The sequence below is a fragment of the Pollachius pollachius genome (assembly GCF_949987615.1).
Source record: "Pollachius pollachius genome assembly, chromosome: 3".
In the NCBI taxonomy this organism is placed as follows: domain Eukaryota; kingdom Metazoa; phylum Chordata; class Actinopteri; order Gadiformes; family Gadidae; genus Pollachius; species Pollachius pollachius.
In genome coordinates, this window is record NC_136936.1 from 7,443,684 (window position 1) to 7,466,972 (window position 23,289).

The following is a 23,289-nucleotide window of genomic DNA, read 5'->3' on the forward strand; positions in this document are numbered from 1 at the left end:
GTGGATGAGTGCTTCTGAAATGGCATTCCTCCGGGCTTCACAAGATGAATGTGTCAGATGTACATAACCGCCGTTATGTACATGCCAAGGTAAAGCGTAGCACCAAACGGCTTTCATCTTGACCAGCGGGAGTCTCCCCCAGAGAGCTCACCCCCCCCCCTCCCCCCTCTCTCCCCCCATGTCTTCTTGTATCCTGTCTTTCTTCTCCCCTCCGTCTTTGAAAGTCATTGGAGGAGAGGAGCTGAGGTGTCACAGCTTCTCCTCCAATCACGATCCAGGAAGGGGGGGGGGGGGAAGAGAGAATCGAGACCTGTGTGTTACTTGTCGTCACCGTGAGGCAGACTATGTTTACATGCACGTTGATTTTTCCCATGAAGACCCCATTTATTCAGTTAAAAAAAACGTGATGCATTAGAAGGCCACTTTGTCCAGTAAATACATTGTTTTCCAGAACCTTAAAGAACATTTGAATTCAAATAAGTCTTCTACTCCCCTGGGAACGCAGCGAGTATGTAAAGCCTCTTCCACTGCCACTCTGTATGCGGCCAGCGACACTACCCAGAATGCCATTAACCAAACGTCTCTCTCCTCCCCTCCTCCCCTGCCTCCTCCCGGTCGCCGGCTGCTCCTTCTCCTCTCCTCCAAGGTAAGTCATATATGAGCTGCTCCTCCACCCACCTCCACCGCCACCCCCATCCTCCTCCTCCATCTACTCCTCCCTTTGGTGTTCGTCCGCCCGCGCCTCCCTCCTTCGTCTGTGTCGTGCTCCCTCCTCGACCCGGTGCCTCTGCCAAGCCCATAATGTCCACCTACATCCCAGCCGCTCAGGTAACCCCCACCCAGCTGCCCGCTCCGGCCAGGTAAGTGCAGCACTGCTCAGAGAGAGAGAGAGAGAGAGAGAGAGAGCGAGAAAGAGAGCGAGAGCGACCCTAAAGAGAGAGAGAGAGCGCGCGAGAGAGAAAGAGGGAAGACAAGCCTCCCTCTGACTCCTCCTGTCTCCCCGCCATCGCTCCTCCCTCCTCCCACCTCCCCTACTACTCCCCCTTACGACCCTTGCCTCTCTCCCTCTCCCCCCCCCCCCCCCCCACCCATGGTGTCCCACATCACAGCAGGTCCTGGGTGAACCTGTACTGCGTGCTGAAGCAGGGCGAGCTGGGCTTCTACAAGGACGCCAAGAACACGACCACGGCGTACAACAACGAGCCGCCGCTCAGCCTGGCTCTGTGCACCTGTGACGTCACCAACGGCTACAAGAAGAAGAAGAACGTCTTCACGCTCAAGTGAGCGGCTCCGCGGGATTTGTAGATTCTCGTGTATTCTGGATTTTACTTTGGTTTGGTTTTATTAAGGGATTCGCCGTGTAGGAATAGGTCGCAGAAGAACATGGCGGATATTCTGAGTTGAGATGTTCGCCTTCAGGAATCAGGAACTAGTCCAGGGTGGAGGGTTCTGAAGGGGCCTTGCATAACGTGCTGTTTGAGTACCTATATGCGTGGGCTGATCTGTTAGGGGTTTGATTGTGTTGTTTGGCCTAATGTCTGCGCTTCTCATTACAGAACGAAGGACGGCAGCGAGTTTCTGTTCCATGCCAAAGATGAGGTGAGTGGGTCATTTATTATGATATAAAGTTAATTATTGGATTGGATTAGTTCAATTATGACTTATATATGGGATATAAGGCAAAGCGACGACCACTAACTCAGTTAATTACTACCGGTGGTGGTGGTCAAACAGTTTATTGTAAATGTATGTCTTACTCTTCATTGTTTCTACCTCCCTCTCCCCTGTTCATCCATTCTCTCTCTCTCGCTCCCTCTATCTCCCTCTATCTCCCTCTATCTCCCTCTCTCCCTCGTTCTCCCTCTATCTCCCTCTCTCTCTCGTTCTCCCTCTCTCCTTCCCTCCTTCTCCCCTCCTCTTCATTTTCCCTTTCCTCTACCTCCCTCTCCCCCCCGTTCGTCCATTCTCTTTTCCCTCCCCCACTCCCTCCCCCCCTCCCCCTGTGAGCAGGACGACCTGAAGGCGTGGGTGGGCAACATCACCACCAGCATCACGGAGCACGACGAGATTGCCCGCTGGGGCCAGCCGCAGCCCACCACCTCCTCCACCGACGAGGGCACGCGGCCCGACGGCAGCAAGGGCGACAACCGCTCGGAGCGGGGCGGCGAGAACCGCTCGGAGAAGGGCGGCGAGAACCGCTCGGAGCGGGGCGGCGAGCGGTCGGACCGCGGCGACCGGGAGCGCGACAGAGAGAGGGAGAGGGACAGGGAGAAGGAGAGGGAGAAGGAGAGAGAACGAGGGGAGCGGTCCGAGCGTTCGGACCGGGGCGGGGAGAAGGCCGACGGTGGGAAGCGAACGGAGAAGTCCAGTAAGAAGAAGTGAGCCGGAACGCTCGGGAACTCTCCACGCTGGGGGTTGGGGGAGGAGGGGGAGGGGTACCGGGGGGGGAGGGGGGGGGGGGTCTGCCCGGAGGCAGCGGGAGGGTTTTGGGGAGGGGGGGGGGGGGGGGCGGGGTCCGAAGGGGAACCCACGTGGCCCGTTGTCTAGACAACGACGGACCACCTCCCCGGCTCCCAGCCCCGCCCTGGTTCTCTCTCTCACACACACAGCCTCCCTCTCGCCCTCCTTCTCTCTATGTCTCTTGCTCTCTCTCTCGGCCGTGTGCCTCATGACGATACTGTCCACTGCAACGGGAGTCACACGAGCTCTGAGGAGGCTTGTGTGGCAGACAGGGTGGATCGGAGCAGAGGAGGGGGAGGGGCGTGTCTTCCTCACTTTTTCTGTATGTCTCTCTCTCTCTCTCTCTCTCTCTCTCTCTCTCTCTCTCTCTCTCTCTCTCTCTCTCTCTCTCTCTCTCTCTCCCCTCCCTGGTTCTCTGTGAGAAACGCCGCACGCAAACCCCCGGAGCTGTGCCAGCGCCCCCGGTGGCCGTCTGGGGTAACAACAGCCGCTTCAAGAGTTGAGAGAGGACATTGGTTTAGTTTTGTTTGGGTTTTCTTTGAAACAGAAATGGCGAGCACAGATATCGTCATGGGAACGAAGGCTAACATGGAATGGCTGGTAGTGCGATGTGTAGCTCCTACATGATAGTTTCATTGTGGGTTTGTTTCCCTGAGGTGAGCCCAGTACCAGTGTATTTCTTGTCCGTCTGTCCATCTGGTATGTCTGTACGTCGAGACATCCAACGCCCATGTCTTAATAACAGTTTTACTCTTGAAAATTTGAAAACAGAACGATACAATGGCACACAAACGAGCCTATTTTCCCTTCCTAATTCTATACTCCTGGTTTCACCGCGGGAAACCGAACAGTAGCTGAACTCAATTTTAGGTCCTTACTAAACACTTCCAATTGATGAATGACAATGATGATGACGAGGAGGAGGATGACATAATTGGGGTAAGAGTAGATAAAAGATTGGAGCTGTGATCTGTGTTTTTTTGTGTGTCTGTGTGTGTGTGTGTGTGTGTGTGTGTGTGTGTGTGTGTGTGTGTGTGTGTGCGTGTGTAAGCATGCATGAATGGGTGTGAACATCAAGTTCCTCCACCCCCAACGCAACACGAGCCATGACTACAAAAATAGCTACAAACCTAAGCTACGATGAAATCAAGGGATTTTTGCTTTCAGATACAGCCATGTTTTCTGATCTGGGAAGGGTGGAAATAGTGGGAGCCTGGAGCTCAGGGGATGAAGAACAGCGCCCTCTATAGGCCATAAGAGAGACTGAAGCAAAGCTCTCACCGAAAAGAGATCCCCTTTCAGCTACTATTGTCGAAAAGGTATTCTGTTGGCAAGCAGGTTCTGAGATGACATCAGAATATAATGCATGAGATTTTGTTGTATGAGATTGCTGTTTTATAGACGGATCATTGTATGATGACTGGATAGGAGACTAGAAGAGAAGTCTCTAGTCCTCATTGTTTACAACACAGAGCAGAACAGTTAGTAACCCCCGGCAACCTTTACTCCAGTTTCCCATCTGCGGTTCAGCAGAAGGATAATTTCCATGAATTAGAGTTTTCAATTAAGGCAAGTAAAAAAAGAAAAAACACAATCGCACTCTCACAGATTTCTTTATTTGATCGACTTTGTTCGTAAGCACAAAATGTGTGAAATCTTTTAATGAGCTCCAAAACACTCTGCTTAGTTTTCGGTAAAGTGGAAAGGAAGACACACCAAGCCTGACTGTGATTCAATCACAAACTTCTGTAATCCTAAACGGTGCGTACATGTATGTTTATGTTCCTCTGCGTGTGTGTGTGTGTGTCTGTGTGTGTGTGCACTCGTGTGAGTGCGCAAGCTGCTGCTCCGCCCTTCCCCAGGGTCTCCATAGCTCTCAGGTTATTTATGTTGGCGTGTGTGTGTGTGTTACATGCTTACACGCGTGCCCCTAAATCCCTTGTTTTTCCACCTCAGTCTTCCAGTCACGGCAGACCTCTGCCACATACACATACGTACTACAACCAAACACACCCACACCCACACGCGCACACACACACACACACACACTCATTGTCCCGAGGTTTTCAGTGTGTCCGTGTCACAGTGCATGAGGTTATGAAGCTCTTCAGGTTCGTAGCGAGCTGAAACTACACCTGAATGAATATAGAAAGACTGAATGAGTTTATAACACTACTGTGGTTAATAGCCATGCCTCATTTATTTTTTACTATACTGTTAATAGTTAATAATTTATTATTTGAGCATTAATTGATTCATTTTAGATATTAATGAATCTTAATTAATGATACCATTGTTTGTTATTGTTAGCATAAATGCATCATACACTATCATAACTATGATACTCAAACTTGAAGGTACAGCAATAGCAGCGATGACTCATCGAACCGAGGAAAGATCTGCCTACGTGATTGGCTAAACTCACGGAAGGGTTAATGTCCATTATGGCTGTATGGCTGCTGAGAGATTGCATGTCTTGCTTGACCAGATATCACTGTTCAACAGATGCTTGTCTGTGCAGTCCGTTCATTCTGTCCCCCATCACGTTGATGTTGTGTCTCCCCGTCCCTGTCTTCTAAACCACAAAGCCATAAGTATATAAAGAGGAAATTACACAATAATAGCAAGTGATAAGGTAGATTCCTGCGGGAGTCAGTAGGGCTGGAAGCACGGGGCAATCAACACTAGACGACCCAGGTGAATGCTGGGAAGTTTTGAAAAGAGCACTAGGACAGGGAGTTGGTTTGCTCTTAGGAGACAAGCTGACACACTGATTTGTTTTGGGTTTACTTCGCCTCATGTGGATGGTTACATTAGTAGTGTGGTTTGAATGGGGAGTTTTGAATGTACTTCCTAGGGGAAAAAGGGACCCTTCTGCGGTGGAATGAGGTGAGGCGGAGAACTGTAATTTATAAAACATCCTTTGACATATGGTGGGCTTTTTAGGGTCACTGTCGTTGTATAAATTCCTCACAACTGCAGTTCAGATGTTGTTTTTTCTGGGTTTCTATTGATTTCATAATTTGTATTTATTTTGTCTATTGCACGCTGCAACAGTATGCCCCCACCAGGAGTTCACCTAAATCCACTCAAACTCTACTCCAAATCTATTCAGACTCTTGCTTCTCTGAGTGAATAGAAGAGGCGGTAGACATTTCTGAAAGACACGTTTTGTTTTTGCCAATCCACTGACTGTGGCAGCAGCCTTTCTTCTTTGGTGGTTGTTCAGCGGCCTCAAAACCTTCAGTGTTTGTTGGGATCGGAGAGGAGAATCCCGCTCCTTGCAGGAGTCTCCTTCACTCACTTTTCTGTCTTCAGGAAAACGTTCATCCATTCAACGTGAAGCGGATTGCGTCAGGATTTTTGAATTTTGCCCGCACCAGGTGTCGTTAATCATGGTGAACCATCATGAGGTCTATTTATCATTCACCGAGAGAAAACAAGTCCTAATATGGTAGCCTTTTCTACCTTAGTTTTTTAAATGTATATCAACACATTTTATCTATCTAACCTTAGGCAGGAATGCCAAATCAATGCAATCCATTACATGCATGTTGGAGCAAGCAACTCAACAAATGAAAGATGAATGAGCAGATTCTTCACAGGGGATGTGGAGACGTCTGGACATGGCTAGGTCAAAGGACACGTAGGTCGCTGCTGGGATGCAAGCAAGAATTGTGCGCAATTGTGAGTATAAAGGGCATCACAAATTGACACGCTTTATTTGCACCCTTTTTTACACTCAATTTGTTTGCATTACTGTAGGTCCCTGATCTAAAATAGGCAGGTTGAATAGGTCCATAGGAGGGAATGCTCTGATTTATGTTCTAACTTTTTTGAGATAGTTGATAATTGAATGTGCTCCTGCTATTTCTTTAAAAATGGCTTCCCTCTTAGTCTGGACTCACTGTGTTTCGAAAGCTGTGCGAACCAACACTAAATCGATCCAATGAAGTGTGTAGATAAAACATAGTGTTTACTGATGACACTAATATTTACTGTGCAGTCTTATGATACAGGCACACCGGGGGTCATCTGATTACTTGTGGGATACAAGCTAACTCGCTAGCAATGCTGCTATCCAGTCCGTGTGCCACTTAGCAACCCAAAACTATCAAATTGTAAGAGAGTCTAAAGACAGCAGAGTTAATAGTACTGGATTTTAGTGCAACTACAAATATGGCGATCCAAAAACGACAACATTTCGGTTTTTCAACAACCTTTTCGAGCACGTGATGGGACGGATGTTTAGCCTGCTGGCGCGTTACCGCTGCTTTGCCCCACTTTCTCCGATGTATTGATGCTTGGCTCTGCTCACAAGAACGTCCGTTTGTCAGCATAGGCAAAATGCTCAATAAAATGTGGTTTTGTTAATCATTGAAGTATGCACACTCATTCTTTTATATTCAGTTTACTAATAAAAAAAATAACCTAGGTTGTTTGTTGGCTGAAGTAATCGTCAATTTCTTTCGCTATAATAGCACTTTCAAGTTAAATGTGCAGTGAACCAAAAATCTATTTGTTTAAAATGTGGTGATATTTATGTTATGACCTTCAACAAAGAAATCGATTCCATTTTGTCCCTGTTGCTAAAAGAGCACCGTCATTTCCGAGAAAACAGGTGTAGAATCCTAAGTTTTTGCCAATCTCTTCGTGACGTCAAAGTGCCTCATCCGAAGCACCTTGAGGTCACGACAGAGGGCCCTCGGTGGCGAGGTGTGTGTGAATGTGTGGAGCTCCTGCCAACTTCAAAACGCTCTGCGGTTCGGAAGCTCTTACGTGTCTTTATGTAAACCTTCCCTTATTCCGAAATAAGAGTGTTCACGAAAGTATGGATGACCGCAGGGGCCTCATTTCGCTTCTTTGCTGTATTCATAGAGAACAGATGAATCAGTTATTAGATCTGCTTGTGATGGTTGAACATGAGCGAGAATTTATCAGGTGATGTTTATAATTGTAAGCTATAATGTATCGTAATGCAAATGTTAGAATGGATGTTCATTTCGCCTCTTAGTGCTTTCTGCAAGTTCACGTTAGTCTATCAATGTAATGACAGCGAAATGGACATCCATTGTTGTGAAGTGGACTCGTAAGACTCGAAACTCAAAAACTCTGAGCAGAAACTCCGACCCAACAGATTGTTCAAAGCGCTTTCCTCCGAGCTTAAGGTCCGAACCTCCGAAACTCACGGAAACTCAGAGCGTTTTGAAGGTGGCATCCGTTTAGGCAGCGGTTGAGGTTAATTATGACGCTCATGCACAACAGCAGTACTTGCTTTATTATATAACTCTTAGCCCAAAAACTAATCTCAAAGCATCTCATAGTATCTGGCTGAAACAGGTCCCTTATTCTTTAAGTCGTTTTTTACAAAAAAGTAAACACGCAGGAAACCCACACTAAGCTATTTTGACATACCATGGCTATAGTCTACATATAGCCATGTCTTGTATAATATATATATTTACATATAATAATTAGGGCAGGCCTGTGCCACCCCAGCCCCATTCTAGATACGGCCCTGCCCGCAAAGCAACGTTGACTTGATACCAATAATATAATCGCCATTTAAAGATATTCAATAAGAAGCATATATTTTTACATCTGCCTAAACAACAGGAGGAAGCAGTAGGGGATGCGAAATTATCCACATGGGCCACAATGACCTAAAGAAAATGTGACTCGGAAGGTAAATATTAAGCACGGAACGTATAACGAAAAAGCCTATTCACGTCCGTTGCACCTCACCGAAACTATACAGAAAACCCGTTTTGTTATCATTGAAACATAAGTGTATATAATGACATATATTCACCTTTGATGAAACATTAGTGCAGTATGAACACTTTTTTAGAAAGGGGCGTTACCAGTCATGTTTTTTTCTGAACGAAAAATGTCATGATTGACCCGGAAACAAAACGGATGTCCGTGACGTAAGCGGTCCGGTTGTTTTCATGTATTGCTTCAATTATTCTTGAAACAGTACTTCTCTCTTGTCATATCCCAGCATTGCAAGTTGGATGTACTTAAAGTTTTAATAATGTCTGCGTTTGAGGAGCAGATAAGCTCCATTTTGGAGATCATGGTCAAAGCGTCGGTCACAGAAATTACCAAAGTTATGGCGGATATGTCCGATACGTCCAATCCATCGGTCCCACAAGTACCAGCTGTGACAGAAAACACACACGAAACGTCGAAACAAAAGGTATGCTGAATGCCTTTTGTGTGAAAATGTTTGTGTTATTGAGTTAACAGCTGGATCTGGTGGGCCAGCCTTCCTTCTCGTGTTGTCATCCCTGCGGCTAAACAGCTGATCATAGAAATAGAAGAGCTAGCAGCGAATGACCCATCTAAACGGGAGTGGATGCCCCAAAAACATTTTACCAGACATTTCAACCACTACTATTGACTCCATATCATAATAAATTCATTAATTTTGTAGCTTCATTATTAACGACAGAACTGGTTTGGACGCCATTTTGATGATGTTTCTATCTGTCGTATGTCTAGATGAATATCAGCTACAAGTTGCGCATGGTTTCATTGCCGGGCTTTTCTATGTTGTCAGTAGTGAACGCAGAACGGTGCATCAAATATTAATATTTAAATATTTATTGACATAAAAAAATACCCTCATGCGAATAACCCTTCTTCATAAGTCATATCCGAATGTTATTTTTTATTTCGTAATATTTAATAATGAAATGACCTATCTAATTGCAATCTCTTTATTCCCGCTTTTCCAGGTTTTCGAGCTGAGCGTCTTCATGACCTCTCTGGCAACAGAAGTGGTTGAGAAGATCTGCCTTCTGTTCAATGAGTGCTCCTCTCTGCTCAGATTAGAAGTAAACCCCCACACACTCCTGGTCCTGGTATTTATAGGATAACATAAATAACATCAACGTGTTCCATGAATAATAAATACATATATAATGTTGCCATTTAATCTAAAAGCATATATAGCTATTTCAGTCTGCTAGTTCAATTCTCCATGGCCAGGCCTCCCTGAGCAAGTACTTAAACATACAGTAGACACAATATACCAAAAATGGCTTACCAGTATGGTATTAATTAACCAGTTCTGCTTAACCATACCAGTCTGAAATATATACAGTTTTACCAATATTTTTGCTTTAGTGTACAATTACAATTAGGGCATTTAGCAGACGCTTGGTTAATATACACATTGACACACCGAAGGCAGAGTCAACCATGCAAGGTGACAGCCAGCTCGTCAGGAGCAGTTAGGGTTAAGTGTCTTGCTCAGGGACACATCAACAATCAGCTAGGAGGAGCTGGGGATCGAACCAGCAACCTTTCGGTTACAAGGCAACTGCTCTACCTCCTGAGCTAAGCCGACCCGTAACCGTGTTTATAACCCAGATGGCCACAAGTTGGATTAGGCCCATTCAAACCAATTCGCTTTTGTGCTGTGTAATATTTCCCCCACGTCTGGCTGTAGGTGGCCCAGGGAGACGCGGAGAAGGAGGACCTGAGGAGGAGGCTGGAGGAGGTGAAGGCGGAGCTGAGCTTGGAGCAGGAGAGCAGGGAGGTCCGCGGGGGACATTGGACCAACGGCCTCCTCTGCACAGGAGCGGATCAGGAGGGGGGGAAGGAGGTGGGGGAGGAGGTGGCAACGGAGGTGGTGCACACGCAGCGTCGCGTCGGCAGGAAGTCTCGCCGAGGTAGATAACCCAAACCCTAGCAGCCCATGGTTTGGTTACAGTCCCAGTTCCCCTACTCCCCCTCCTCATTCATTGTTTGTCATGAATGAGCTTCTTTATCCCTTCTTGATCTCTCTCGATCTTCCGGGCTTATTCTCAACACTTCTCTCACACTTCACAGTCCCTCATAAAGACGTGTCTTACGGCTTCTGCTAACTTGTTGTCCTTCTGTTTATTTATCTTCCATCTAAATCTCTGCAGTATCTATCGGGATTGCAGGAGTGAAGCGATCACCGATTCTCCACCTCTGGAAGGGCAGAGCATTCCAGGTACATTTAGCCAAGATGTTCTACGAAAATATATTTGATTCCCTTTTATAAAGATACACTCCTTTTGAGTTTTGTCTAGTATTCCGTTGTTTTTTTCTTCGCTTTTGTCGGATCGTCTGCATCTTCGTCAGCTTTTAAATGCAGGCATTTAAAAGTTGAATTCTAAAGAGACATTTCAAAGCCTCTCTCTCTCTCCACAAGGACAATGTGCGACCAGCGTTGATAAAAGAGGAGGACCTGGGGTCATTCCCGGAAGTGTCTCCAGGCTCAGTTCAGTACCAGGATGACCCAGGCCTGGAAGATGACAATGACCCGGACTACCAGGTCGGCCTCCCTGCCCTTGGCCCCATTCAGTTTGGCTTTTAAAACTACTCTTAACAAGCCTATAGCCTTTAAGGATTGGACTAAAAGCAAGATGAAAGGTGTGGAGGAGGCATCCTTGAGCAAGACGCTTCTCCTAAACCTACTCATTAATGTTGATAAAGGGAAGTTTCGGTGAAAGTTTCTGTTGAGTGACTGACTAAAAAAGTAAATATCTATTTTGACGTTAACTGTCCCTCCGGGATGTGCATAAGCTACACAATGGGCTTAAAGAAACACAGTGGAAGAGCTTGCTTTCTAGTAGAACGACTGGTGACTTATCGATTCAATTGTTTCCTGCATGTTTCCTATTCCAACCCTACGCTCGGTGATGGATGACCCAGGCAGAGGCGGAGGAGGAAGGGGACCCGGTGTACATCCAGGGGAGGGCAGCGCGGGTAGTGCGGCCCAAGGCCCGTCGGGGGCGTCCCGGGAGGGACGGCCCGGGCCAGGGCCAGCAGCCCCTGAGCTGTAAGCACTGCCACAAGACCTTCAGCAAGAGGCTCCAGCTGAAGGCCCACGAGGCGGTGCACGGGGCCAACGCCGAGAAGCCCTTCCAGTGCCTTCAATGTGGTCGGGGCTTCTCCTTCGAGCGCAGCCTCACCGCGCACATGCTGCTCCACACAGGTGCGTGCTGGGGACTGGTTTAGCTCAGCTTCATTTGGCTTATTTTCATCAAGCTCAGTTGAGCTTTACGTTGGTTAAATAACTGTGCACTGATTTGTGCTTCACTGTGTCGTTTCTTCCTTTTGTAAGCGACGACATAAACCCTTATTCCATTTCTTCCCCTGCCGAACCTCCGCACCAGGCGAGCGCCCGCACGTCTGCGACGTGTGCGGCAAGGGCTTCACCCTGAAGCAGCTGCTCAGGAACCACCAGCGGCTGCACTCGGACGTGCGGCCGTACCGCTGCGACCAGTGCAGCAAGACCTTCTACCGCGCCCACGGCCTCAAGATGCACCAGATGGTGCACACGGGCGAGCGTGCCTACAACTGCAAGTTCTGCGACAAGCGCTTCACCATCGCCGGCAACCTGCAGCGGCACCTGCGCATCCACACGGGCGAGAAGCCCTTCAGCTGCGAGACGTGCGGCAAGAGCTTCAACCAGGCGGACACGCTGAAGGGGCACCAGCGCATCCACAGCGGCGAGCGCCCCTTCGGCTGCGATACCTGCGGCAAGTGCTTCATCCAGAAGAGCGCGCTGAGGATGCACCAGAAGACGTCGCACGCGGGCGCGGGCGCGCTGCCGTGCGTGGCGTGCGGCGCCGCGGAGGCCTGCGTGGACTCGCTGCGCGCCCACCTGCAGACGCACGCCGCCGGGGTCCCGTGCGCGTGCGTGCTGTGCGGCGTGCGGCTGGGCTCCGTCACGGAGCTGCGGGCCCACCAGCAGCACCACGCGGTGGAGAGGCCCAACAGCTGCGGCCTGTGCGGGAAGAGCTTCAAGACGGCCAGCTACCTGAAGATCCACAAGAAGACGCACAGCGGGGAGCGGCCCTTCTCCTGCGCCATCTGCGGCCGCATGTTCACGCAGCACAGCAGCCTGAAGTCGCACCAGGTGGGCGGAGCCAGATCGATGTGCTAACCCTGGGAAATGCATCAAGTGTTGTTCCACCTTAATGCAAAACCAAACACTATAATCGAACTACAGGGACATGGTCCAGCGTAATTAATATATATTAATACAATTTCCATTTCTAATATGATAGACGGAATTTGTCCTGAAAACAGCACTCATCAGCAGATGGTGCTGTTTCATCAGAACAGATTTTCTGTGTGTTGTTGCCCTTCAATTCCAACCAAGTCTTCACAGAGGTCTAGAAAAATCCAATGCATTGACGAATTCTCCTCCATGTCTACCCTCCTGTTCGCTCCAAGGTGGTCCACACGGGGGAGAAGCCGTTCAGCTGCGCCACCTGCGGCAAATGCTTCAGCAACTCGGGCAACCTGAACCGCCACCAGCGCATCCACACGGGCGAGAAGCCCTTCAGCTGCGAGCAGTGCGGCCGCAGCTTCAACCAGGGCAACAGCCTGAAGGCCCACCTGCAGATCCACACTGGACAGAAGCAGTACATGTGCGACAAGTGCGGCAAGAGCTTCGCCTACCTGCGCAACCTCAAGGACCACAAGTGTCTCTACTCAAACTGAAACTCACCGACGGGACACAAGGGGGAAGCAAATGTAGCTGGTAAATCAATGGCTGTATGGACGGACGGATGGATAGACAAACGGGACGGATGATTGAAGAGATGAATGGCCGGACATATGAGTTGGATTGAGAGCTCTATGGTTCAATAAAGTGAGCCACTGCTTTTCTCCTCACTACAGCTTGCCTTCCACGCTGGCAGAGTTGGTTCTGTTGGACCTGTGCTGGTGGTAAAAGTGCACATGGTGGAGTTGAGATGAAGGTGGCAGATGAATTCGCCTCTGTGCTGTGTGAATACTCAGTGTTCCAAAGAGTAATCAAACAACAAGTCACTATAGTTTCAGAAGACGGGGATGCACATTGTTACTGACTAAACTCTGAATTAAGATTCCTTTATACTTAAAGAAGTCTTTGTGTTTAGCCTACCTGACTGTAGGCGTTTTAGCAAGGCGGTCATACTGTAAAACTGAACGTGTGCCTCACCTTTTCATTTTCTATCAGATCAACAATTAAGAAATTAAGTGGTTTATTATTTTATCGTGCTATTGGTTTATGATGGGTCTGACTCACTGACAAATTTTTTACACATTGTACAAAAATAGTTCTGTGAAAATCAATAGAGTGGAGCCAGCTAGGGGATGAGAGGGATTTTTATGATGGTGACTACACTAGACATGATTTACCGAGGAACGAGGAACACGTGGTCAGAGATACCTCAACACAAGATGGCCGACAGGCTTTCCTCACTGGAACAGAAGAGTGCTCCAACTGATGAGTCGAGAACTGAGTATTGTGTTTTTATGATGATGCGGAACAGACCGTTATGTGGAGACATTGGGCTGTAGGGTGAGACCCTTTTTCCATGAACTGTGTACTGGTTGGGTCAGTGGTCTACTGGGACATTGATCGAGTAGATACAGGTTGAAGTATTGGTCATCGTTACTGACTTGGTGACTGATTTAGTATTTAAAATGCTTCACAAAACACACATTTTAGAAGTACATGGTTTGTTTTTATGACTTTTAAAAAACTAATTTAGGAAACATCCATCAATTAAAATACTAGAGAACTAAAGAATATAAAGGTTAATAATCGAACATGTAACCAAGTGTAATTTCATATGAACACTAATGAATAGCACATTTTAAATGAACACTAAAGAATGGCATATTTTCTGTCAAAGCTGTCTAAAATTGTCCATATTGGGAAATCCCTGCCTTATAATATTTTTTCGTGGCCAAGTATTTCTGAGATACAGAAGTACAACAGGCAATATGTTTTGACTTTTGAAATGATTATAGTAAAACTGAAAAAAAAGTAAAAGACTTCAAACTCATTTATTTGGTGCTTCTTTTTTTGTTACAATCCACTAGAATTGGTGCTATTTTGTGTTGGACTGAACAGTCAAAATTGTTTTGGAATAGCTGTGACAGGTTGCTTTTGGTGAACAGATCTGGTTTTCACTGAAGATGTTCTTCACAAAATATATTGGCTATCAGGTATGTGTTGGCGTTTTTCCTATGTCCATGGGAAATGCTATTTCATGTTGCATTTATAAAATAAGCGACTATCTACCTGGGACAAAAATGAGTGCGCGTTATTAGTGGTATTTATTCCCCAGTAGATGGCAGTGTCACTTATGGACCGGGTATGCAGCGATTAGGATGACACTGCATATTTCTTAACAGCATTACACTAATCAACCGGACCAACAACAAACAATTCCCTCAAGCATATCCCACGCCTAGTTTGAAAAGGAGACAGCAGCGTGTTGTGTAAAGGTTTGAAGGACTTTATTTCAGGGATTTACTTACTTTCCCAACGTATTCTGGGATTGCCAGGACCTCGGTGATAGTCGGTGTGATGTGGTGAGTAAATAAAGTTAAATACTCATCACCTGAACATCCTCCATTATCATTTATTTCGTAAGAAATTTTATCTGTCTATGTTCGGTAATTTAAAAAAAATGCTTTAAGTGGTTATTTTAGGGTTTAGCAGAATGACGGTTGGAGCTTTTTCTGTCCCGCTGAGAGGTGATTGGCACCAGGTCGTGTGGCCCATGTTGGTTCTAAACGTTAATCCATTTAGGATTAAAAGAGACTAAGGTTAGCTCTGCGTGGGACCACGTTGTAGAGACACAAATACAACATGGGATACCTTATAAAGACATAGTAGTCAGCCACCTAATTTACTTAACATAACTGCTCGTCTATATGGTGGCTGTTATAACAAACATCGTAAATCGATAAAAAAAAAAAATATTGCATTGCTAGCATTAATAATGTGACAACACAGTAGGTTCGTGTCTCAATAAGAACTATTAAAAATGGTGTTGGGGTGAGTGACTGAGTGACGTGTGCGTGTTGGCGCATGTTCCCAGGACAGCAAGAACAACAGAAATGCCTGGATCAATCTCCCATGTCCTACCCAGAACACAAAATCATTACCCACCGTTCCATCTGTCCACACACACACACACACACACACACACACACACACACACACACACACACACACACACACACACACACACACACACACACACACACACACACACACACACACACACACACACACACATTCAATAAGTGAAAGCAGCCACAGTGATCGGCCCTACCCTCCATCTTTTCCATACTCCATTATGCTTATTGATGATTCCACATCAGGTTTTGCCTCCGCTTCTAATTGGCTTAGCTAGAGTTGGCCGGAATCTGGGTCCTGTGGAACAGATTGGCCCTGCGATGGATGGCTGGATGGATGTGAGGACGGGGACAGAGCTAAAATCATTGGCGTTTCGCAGTACCCAGCGAGATGTTCTTTCCCAGTATCGACCCTGTCCGCTTCAGCTGGTCTGGGGTTTGGCAAACCAACAGCTACACAGTCAGTCTGAATTAGGTGCCCTCTCTCTGTCTGTACCCACCAGCTGCTGCTAGGGCCCTCCGATCCGCCGCCGAGAACTCTCTGCCAACTGAAACTCTGCATTCTTGGACTGGGAACGTCTGGGACTGGGAACCGCCAAGGACAGGAACGTCTAAGACTCGAAACATCTAGGAGGACCTCGAACGTCTGAGACCGGAAAACTTCTAGGACCTGGAGCTTCTAGGACCTGGAGCGTGTAGGCCCAGGAACGTCTAGGCCCCGAACCGTCTTGAACCAGGGGACATCTAGGACCGGGAACCTCCAGGAACGGGAACTTGTAGAACACGGGAACGTCTTGGATCAGGGAACATCTTTACGGAAGGATGAGGCCCTGGATCAGATCTGTTCGAAGCAGATCCGTGCAGGTGAGTCTACTGTGGGCTGGCAGTCAGTTAGGGGTGTCTGGGGAGGGTCAAACTTCAGGGGTTTGACCCTGGAGGTGGGAAAGTTGGTCTTTGAATATTCATGTTGCATAATACAAAGCAGTTAGCTCTGCTGGTCTGTTGGAAGTTGTTATTTATTTAGTGGGTTCTATTTTTGTGTAGCTGCCATTAATGTTATATATTCATTGCACGATTGTGTGGTAGCCGATGATTGATGGATCGATGGATTTTATTGAAATATGTGTATGTGTGTGACCTGTAACACTGAAAACATGGTTTACTTTACAATAGCAATGTGCTTATTTGCAATTCTAATGCATATCAGTATTGATGAACTGTGTCTCTGTGGACTTGGCTACTAGCCTCCTATAGGTCCTATCTCCCTGGGGCCCCGCCCATATACATCCTATACGTCCTCAACTGGTTTCACCTCAACCTAGCATGAGGTCCCCCCCGATTCTTGTTTAGTTTTCCCATGGGTACTATGGGTCCGCGTCGGTAACCATGGTTACGCTATGCTCCAAATCCCCTCCCTGTGGATGATGAGACAAAACCAAAATGTTGTTTTGGTGTGCTGTCGTTGTCAGCAATATTACATCATGTGTGTCTGTGTCGTGATGAACTTCATCATGTTGATTTATCATTTTAATATCACAATAATGCTGTTGTCTCTGACAGGAGAGTGACAGCTGCGAACATAGCGATGGCGGATTAATAAGCAGTGGCTATACAAACAAAAATACTGGAATGTCCTGGTTGGCATGCTTTGACTATAATCCCTCTCACTTTGCATAAAGGCGTCTGCCTAATGAATACATGTAAAAGTATGCCTACATTAAAGTAAACAACATCGGGGCTTGTCTCAACCCATCCAAACATTGAGCGGAATACCTGACTCAATAAAGGTTAACTTTGTATTCCATCAGTTCTGTGCAGCTCCCGGCGATATTAATTACACACTCCACACAGCGTGCTGCCGCTATTGAATTGTGCGATTGTGCCTTTAAGAAAATGGGGGAAGGGTGTGTGTGTTTGTGTGTGCGCGCCTGTGTGTGTATGTTTATGTGCGCGCGCAAGCGAGCGAGAGTGAGTATGCGAGTGTGTGTATGTGTGTGTGTGTGTGTGTGTGTGCGTGAGAGGCACAGAAGCTGCAGCCCTGCCTATTATTCCCGTTGACGTCCCTCCCTCCGGCTCTTGTCACGGTCGCCAGTTCTTTTCCGAGGGATGCTGTTTATTTTGATAGTTCAATGAATATGTTTCTGACACAGGAAACATGTTTGTTTTGATTTCCATGCGGCTAAGCTAATTGAGTTGTACCGCATGTAATTCTTTCTCTTTTTTTTAAAGCGAAGCCACGGCTATGGGTTTTATAATACGAGGTCACTGTACATCCGTTGGTTCTTTATCTGCAGTTTTGCCCCCCAGTCATTGATTTCTCCGGGCCTTGTGTTCCTCCACGGGGAGAGATGTTGATCGGTACTTCTGGTGCTGTTACTTTTTGCCAGGGAGCGCTTGATTTCGGACGCATCGGCGTCTTTGTCCACCTAAATACATTTTCTTAACTCCGCGTCCATGGTCGGAGCGGATCCTCCTTGTGCGTTTTTGTCTCCATCGATGTTGTTCGCATCGGTTCAACACTCAACTATGTGGCTTCCCCTTTCTCTGAAGGTACTCGAAAAGCTGTCTGAATAATAGCAACCGAAATGGTACGATAGCGACTGGGAAACGAAACCTATCGGTAGGTTTGTAATTTATTTATTCTTATTATTCCAAGATGAGACTACAACGGTCTGGGAAGCCTCTCTCCCACCGACGCCGGGCAGCCATGAAGTGGATATAACGCCAATGTATAGCCGGTTGCACCGCTCTTTTCGCTGCATCACTTCTCGGTGATCGGTGTCGCCTTTATCCAACACGACGATGGAGGTTGTTTTACAAGAAACCCACCAATAGCTCATTTTTAAAACCCCGGTTTCAACCGGCGAAGAGAGGCATATTTTGCCCCCAGGAACAGCGACAGCCTGCTTGGCAAGACTGCTGCTGCTCTGCGGCCAAAGCCAACTCTATATCCAGGGTGCTGTCCTAATCCCGGGAAAAACATCCGATCCTAACCGACCAGAGACGGTGAAGATCACTCAGGGACAATGTCTTCACGCACAGCACTGCCCGGTATCGAGCGGACCTCGGATCATGTGAGTTGAAATCGGGGTGTTGTTTGGCTGATCATGTCGTATTGCACAACTTCACTTATTTACTGGTCCCTCTGTTGTCTGTTTATCTGGCAGCACTTAGCGGCGATAATACAACGCGAAAAAAACACTGGCCCGCTAATCTGTCCTGTAATTCTGCTGGGGCGTCTTGTAAATGGGCCAAATAATCGGTTGATTACTGATTGCATTGTGTTCAAGTGTAGCGGGGACGGTGTGGTGTAGTGTACCGCATATAAGGGACCATAGCTTGCACATTTGGAAGACGTACATGCATGAAGACAAGGGCACAAAATGTTCATCAATGAATGAGTTGCGAAAAAAACATCTTCACGGTCGATAGCCGGTGTCTCTATTGCGCATGTGTGCTTCCCCACAAGAAGCTGAAGCTGCCTTACGATCAATAATTAATGCATCTGATGTAAGACCGCCCGAGCCGGTCCACACCCACCCATTCCTCTCTTTAATCAGGTTGCTACCGAGCCTATCCTGCAACCTTTATCCATCCCCCATTCACCCCTCTCCACACGTCAATCCCTGCACCCATGACATCTATCTGTTCACCCTACACTTTGCCGATGCCCCTTTCCAGCCATTCCCTGCCCATAATCTATCCTTCCTCTGTCATCCCTCCTTAACGCTCCTCATTCCTGTCTTCATCTATTTCACACCTACCCAACCCTCTCTCCGTCTCGCTCGTCCTACTCAGGGGGAAACACAGGTGTGTCAAATCCGTTGTGTCAGCCTAGCTCATCCTCATAGGACGTCCATCCACCCCCTTGTCCGTCTTCTCAGCGAAGGGGCGGGCCGCGGCTCAGAACTAATCATGAGCCTACAGCGCCGTCCAATGCCACAGCAGGTTGTGGGTGTGGACGTCTAGATCTTTTTAATTGCCCTTGCTCAAGGGCATTTGGGCAGCATCGGGCTCTTGGCGACCTTTGAGTGGGCGTGGTACTGCTGCAGGCTGCCTCTTCCTCTGCCCTGGCTCTGGAGCCGACCAGACCGGGAGGTGTGAGGCTGACACACCTGGACTGTCTGGTGGAAGGCCCTGTCTAGTGGATGGCCCTGTCTAGCGGACGGCCCTGTCTAGCGGACGATTGCGTATCAAATAGCCGACATCCGACATGCTTATTAGGCCTGCTGCTTGTGTTGGACAACACCACAATGTGTTGGATCAATTCTCACCTCTCTGGCATCACTGTTTTCATAGTGTGTGCATTGCATTGTCAGTGAGCATTGCATTCTGCTATTTTTTAGCTGTTTATATTCTCTTCTGTTGTGAAGATAAAATATGTCAAATATGGGGTTGGTGTGTGAGAGGGGTTACATGTAGAGTCTCTCTCTCTCTCTCTCTCTCTCTCTCTCTCTCGCTCTCATGGTGTTAGGAGAGGGGCGAGGCAGGGGAACCATCACTCTTCTCTTTCAATCACACAACACTCTTGTTAGCAACCTCACCATGGCAACCAAAGGGGTCCCCTACACCCCCCCTCCTTTCTAGCCACTCGAACGATCACAGACACATACATGCAAATGACACGCTGACGCACACACGCTTTTGTTAGAATCTCGCAGTTTGCCAACTCTCTCCTTGCTGTAACCTGCTGAACATGCTCTCGCACAGATGTGAAAGAGAGTGTGTGTGTTTTTCCTTCCTAACTCCTTCATTAACGTTTATAACGTTAGCTTAGTATAGGCCGATCTGAACAAGAGCAGTTGGCGATCCCTGAATGGTTCACCGACCTTGTTAGCCCCAGAGACCCATAGAGGTTTTATGTGTAGTTAAACACTCCTTAGATGTGTCCCATTACAACAGTAAAAAAAACAGGCATGAATTGCCAAAGCTTATTATGAAAGTCCACCAGCACCATCTCATCCCAGTCCACCAGCACCATCTCTCATCAGGGTATCTGCTGATACCAACCCTCTAGCTGGACCATTGTTCTCTCTAGACGCTGTAGGCTGTAGGCTGGGGTCTGCTTGAGCATGAGGCCGGACACCAGTTGTAAGGGTTTGAAGAGAGGACAGTGCAAGGCAAGCTGAAAATATTGCACAACTCAAACAGAAAAACAACCTCTTCCTGTTGGTTCTCTCGTTTCTCACAAATGACTCTCTGGTTAGTTGGACTATTAGAGCGGGTAAACCCGACAAGACGACTGCGTTTCCGATATTAACATTGTTCTGTCTTCCATCCGGGCCTCCTCCCCACCCCTCCTCTCTTTCCTCTCCCTGATCCACTCTTGACCCCGCTTCTGTCACCGGTGTCTACCACGTGAATAACATCGCGTCTGCCCCCAAACCGAGCCCTACCCTACCATTCTCTATTATGTGCTGTTGTCTTCTGCCTGATAATCTCATAAATCCTCGGGTCCTTTGACCTGGTGTTTTCCAGGAAGCTGTCTGCATTTCCTTGTTATATGACCAAGGTTGGTTTGAGCTGTAGTGTGAGTACAGTCTACAACGACAAAAAAGTGTATTTCATGTGTGTTTGTATGTGTGCAGTTACCTGCGCGCATCGGCTTCTTGCTCGGATGCTGCAGTATGGGAATCAATTGATATTGCTGATGTTTTGACAACGTTTGAAGTCACCCCTAAGGCATGTGGGGTAGAGTGAGAAACACTCTTGGGAGGACAGAATGTGAGCAGGAGAGGTGTGCAGTAGAGTGAGAAACACTCTGGGGAGGACAGAATGGGAGTAGGAGAGGTGTGCAGTAGAGTGAGATACACTCTGGAGAGGACAGAATTTGAGAGTGTGTGTGTGTGTGTGTGTTTGTGTGTGTGTGTGTGTGTGTGTGTACGTAAAGTGACGCATCTTCTCGACACCTCCACATGTGCGTGAATTCCATCATAGAATCAGGGTCCCCTAAAGTGTGAGGTAGACTCGCTCTCTCGCTCGTGCTCACTGCACTTGCCAGGGACTGCAGCCCCTGACGTGTCACAACCAAAGCCTGGGCATGCTTCTCTGGTGCCCAGCGTCCCCCCCCGTCGCCGTTCACCTGGAAACCGGGCGGTAAACAGCCCAGGGCGTGTGATCCAACGCCTCGCTGGCTTTAAACGAATCCTGTCGGCCTGCCATGAAAGGAGCGGCCGTTTGATGTCGGGAGACCTTTGGGAGACCTTTGCGTGGCTCGGGCTCGGCGCTTTGATTCCAGTGTCCCGCCTGCCGGCCTGGCACGTTGGTTGAGCCGTCACCGTCGGGGCCCTCCCGCGCCATTGCGTACACGGTATCGGTTAGAGCTCGGAATCTGGTGACGCTAGAATCTGTTTACAAGTGGGCTTGGTCAGGTGGATTCCAAGCTCTGGACGCACACCCGTCTACTTAGTACTGCCGAGGAACCCTTGTGCAATGTACAATGTGACAATGTCACTAAACCTCTACCGGAGTGACGTGGATGAATGCAGCTAGGACGGTTCCTAGAGTGCTTCTTACACAAGGTAACTGCAGAGGAACCTTGAACCAAACGCTAATCCTGCTGGAAGAGACCATCCTTGGGCGTACGTAGGGTACATGTGATGGTAGGCGCACCTAGGTGAACTGTTCTAGAAGGAATTAACCTTTTTAATTGCTTCGCAGCCGGGCCGCTTTCTCTTTAATTGCTGCGCTCCAGGTCATGTTGACGTTAAGATGGTAATCAGGGAACAGAGGGAAGGAGTTTAATATGGCATTAGCTACTGTCCACTTATCCAAGTTAGTCAATCAAGACACCTCAAACCCCTACATAGTGTCCGGAAAATAAACATTCAGCAAATTAAAAGCCACGGCGACGTATTTAGCTTCACTATACTGGGAAAGTAAATTTGTTCTCCATTTGTGGTTATAATAAATGTTTTGTTTCTTGTAGTCTGCAGTAGTCTCCAGCAGTATCCCAAATACAAAGGTGATATCAACTGATCTACAATTTAAGATGACGTTTTTCCTGCATTAGAAAATAAAAGTCCCGCATGCATGCGGTTTATGAAACCATCTCAGCGAGAGCACTCAGCACTAATGTCTTGGCGACATCATCTCGTCAGCATCAGCCTGGCCAACACTAGTTGACGTCTTCCGCAGACTCACTTTCCGATTGACCTCACAGTAGAGAGAAAGTTCAAGACACTTTGATTTCCTTTGTTGGATGTTTAAACTCTAGTATGGTTGCTGACATTGAGAGTAAAGTCTCCACATAAAACCGAATGGGCGTAACTACTTTACAGTCTATTTATGTATGTGTTGCTAGCATGGTTGCATTTGGAAAGTGGGTCAGAGGCTTGTGCATTATAGTTTTCTGTAGGGGTTATATACCATATACTCGATAACAAATGCACTCCGTTCGTCTTTCACATCATTGTGAAAGATTGTACGCAACAATTCAAACGTACACTTAAGCTCAAGCACCTCCACGTAGGAACTGATTCCCAGAGACGTCATCACTCGTCATGGACAACAGTGAGGTCCCTCAGCCTCGTTACATAAAGGCTCTCTGGTCCTGCTAGCCATTCAGGGGGCTCTGTCTTCCTGCTGGCCATTCAGGTGTCCCTTTACACGCCTCTGTTTCCCTTAAGGCCAGTGCTGGGATCCCAAGATAATATCTCTCATCGTCCCTCTGCTATTCCTATTCACCTCAACTCATCAGCCAGGGCGCCCCCCATTATGTTGGTCTCAGGCCCCGGTCTGGGAGGGTGATTGGTTTCTGAGCTTTATCCTAAAACACTTTCTATGGTTTTACATGCCATGGTTTATTATTTGTTGAATCCTCAAAAATAAGTTAGAAAACAGTAGGTTTCCTGTTCTGTCCGTTTAAACCCCCCCCCCCCCCCCCCTCGTGGCTGGGTTTGCTGACCACAACCGGGA

General features: G+C 47.6%; 3 protein-coding genes across 6 annotated transcripts in view; all 3 read left to right on the top strand.

The window, feature by feature from the left end:
- The window catches only part of sptbn4b (spectrin, beta, non-erythrocytic 4b), a gene marked incomplete at both ends in the record, with an annotated part of 45,109 nt that extends 42,727 nt beyond the window's left edge, over window positions 1-2,382 (top strand). Inside the window, 3 exons of the mRNA XM_079732952.1 lie at window positions 1,110-1,280; window positions 1,557-1,599; window positions 2,011-2,382. Of these exons, the coding sequence (XP_079589078.1) occupies window positions 1,110-1,280; window positions 1,557-1,599; window positions 2,011-2,382 (586 nt within the window). The remainder of the gene's footprint in view (window positions 1-1,109; window positions 1,281-1,556; window positions 1,600-2,010) is intronic.
- A 6,009-nt stretch (window positions 2,383-8,391) lies between these two features.
- On the top strand, window positions 8,392-14,224 carry LOC307073961 (uncharacterized protein). Its single transcript, XM_079733928.1, has 8 exons — window positions 8,392-8,662; window positions 9,204-9,302; window positions 9,920-10,142; window positions 10,383-10,450; window positions 10,652-10,774; window positions 11,155-11,437; window positions 11,619-12,364; window positions 12,685-14,224. Exons 1-8 carry the CDS (start codon window positions 8,498-8,500, stop codon window positions 12,952-12,954), a joined length of 1,977 nt encoding a protein of 658 aa, XP_079590054.1. The 5' UTR covers window positions 8,392-8,497; the 3' UTR covers window positions 12,955-14,224.
- A 456-nt stretch (window positions 14,225-14,680) lies between these two features.
- Window positions 14,681-23,289, top strand: part of mark4b (MAP/microtubule affinity-regulating kinase 4b) — a 43,142-nt gene continuing 34,533 nt past the window's right edge. For 2 of the 4 annotated variants that reach the window (XM_079732600.1, XM_079732601.1), the window contains exon 1: window positions 17,473-18,446. In XM_079732600.1, the coding sequence (XP_079588726.1) occupies window positions 18,399-18,446 (48 nt within the window). In that variant the 5' untranslated portion in view covers window positions 17,473-18,398. Of the gene's footprint in view, window positions 14,821-15,875; window positions 16,237-17,472; window positions 18,447-23,289 lie in introns of those variants that run through there. The other 2 variants (XM_079732599.1, XM_079732598.1) reach the window with 2 other exon arrangements.

Coding starts and splice junctions, on each gene's coding strand:
- LOC307073961 (XM_079733928.1), top strand. CDS start 8,498: ATGTCTGCGTTTGAGGAGCAGATAAGCTCCATTTTGGAGATCATGGTC. Junction 8,663..9,203: donor ACGAAACGTCGAAACAAAAG/GTATGCTGAATG, acceptor CCGCTTTTCCAG/GTTTTCGAGCTGAGCGTCTT. Junction 9,303..9,919: donor CCTCTCTGCTCAGATTAGAA/GTAAACCCCCAC, acceptor GTCTGGCTGTAG/GTGGCCCAGGGAGACGCGGA.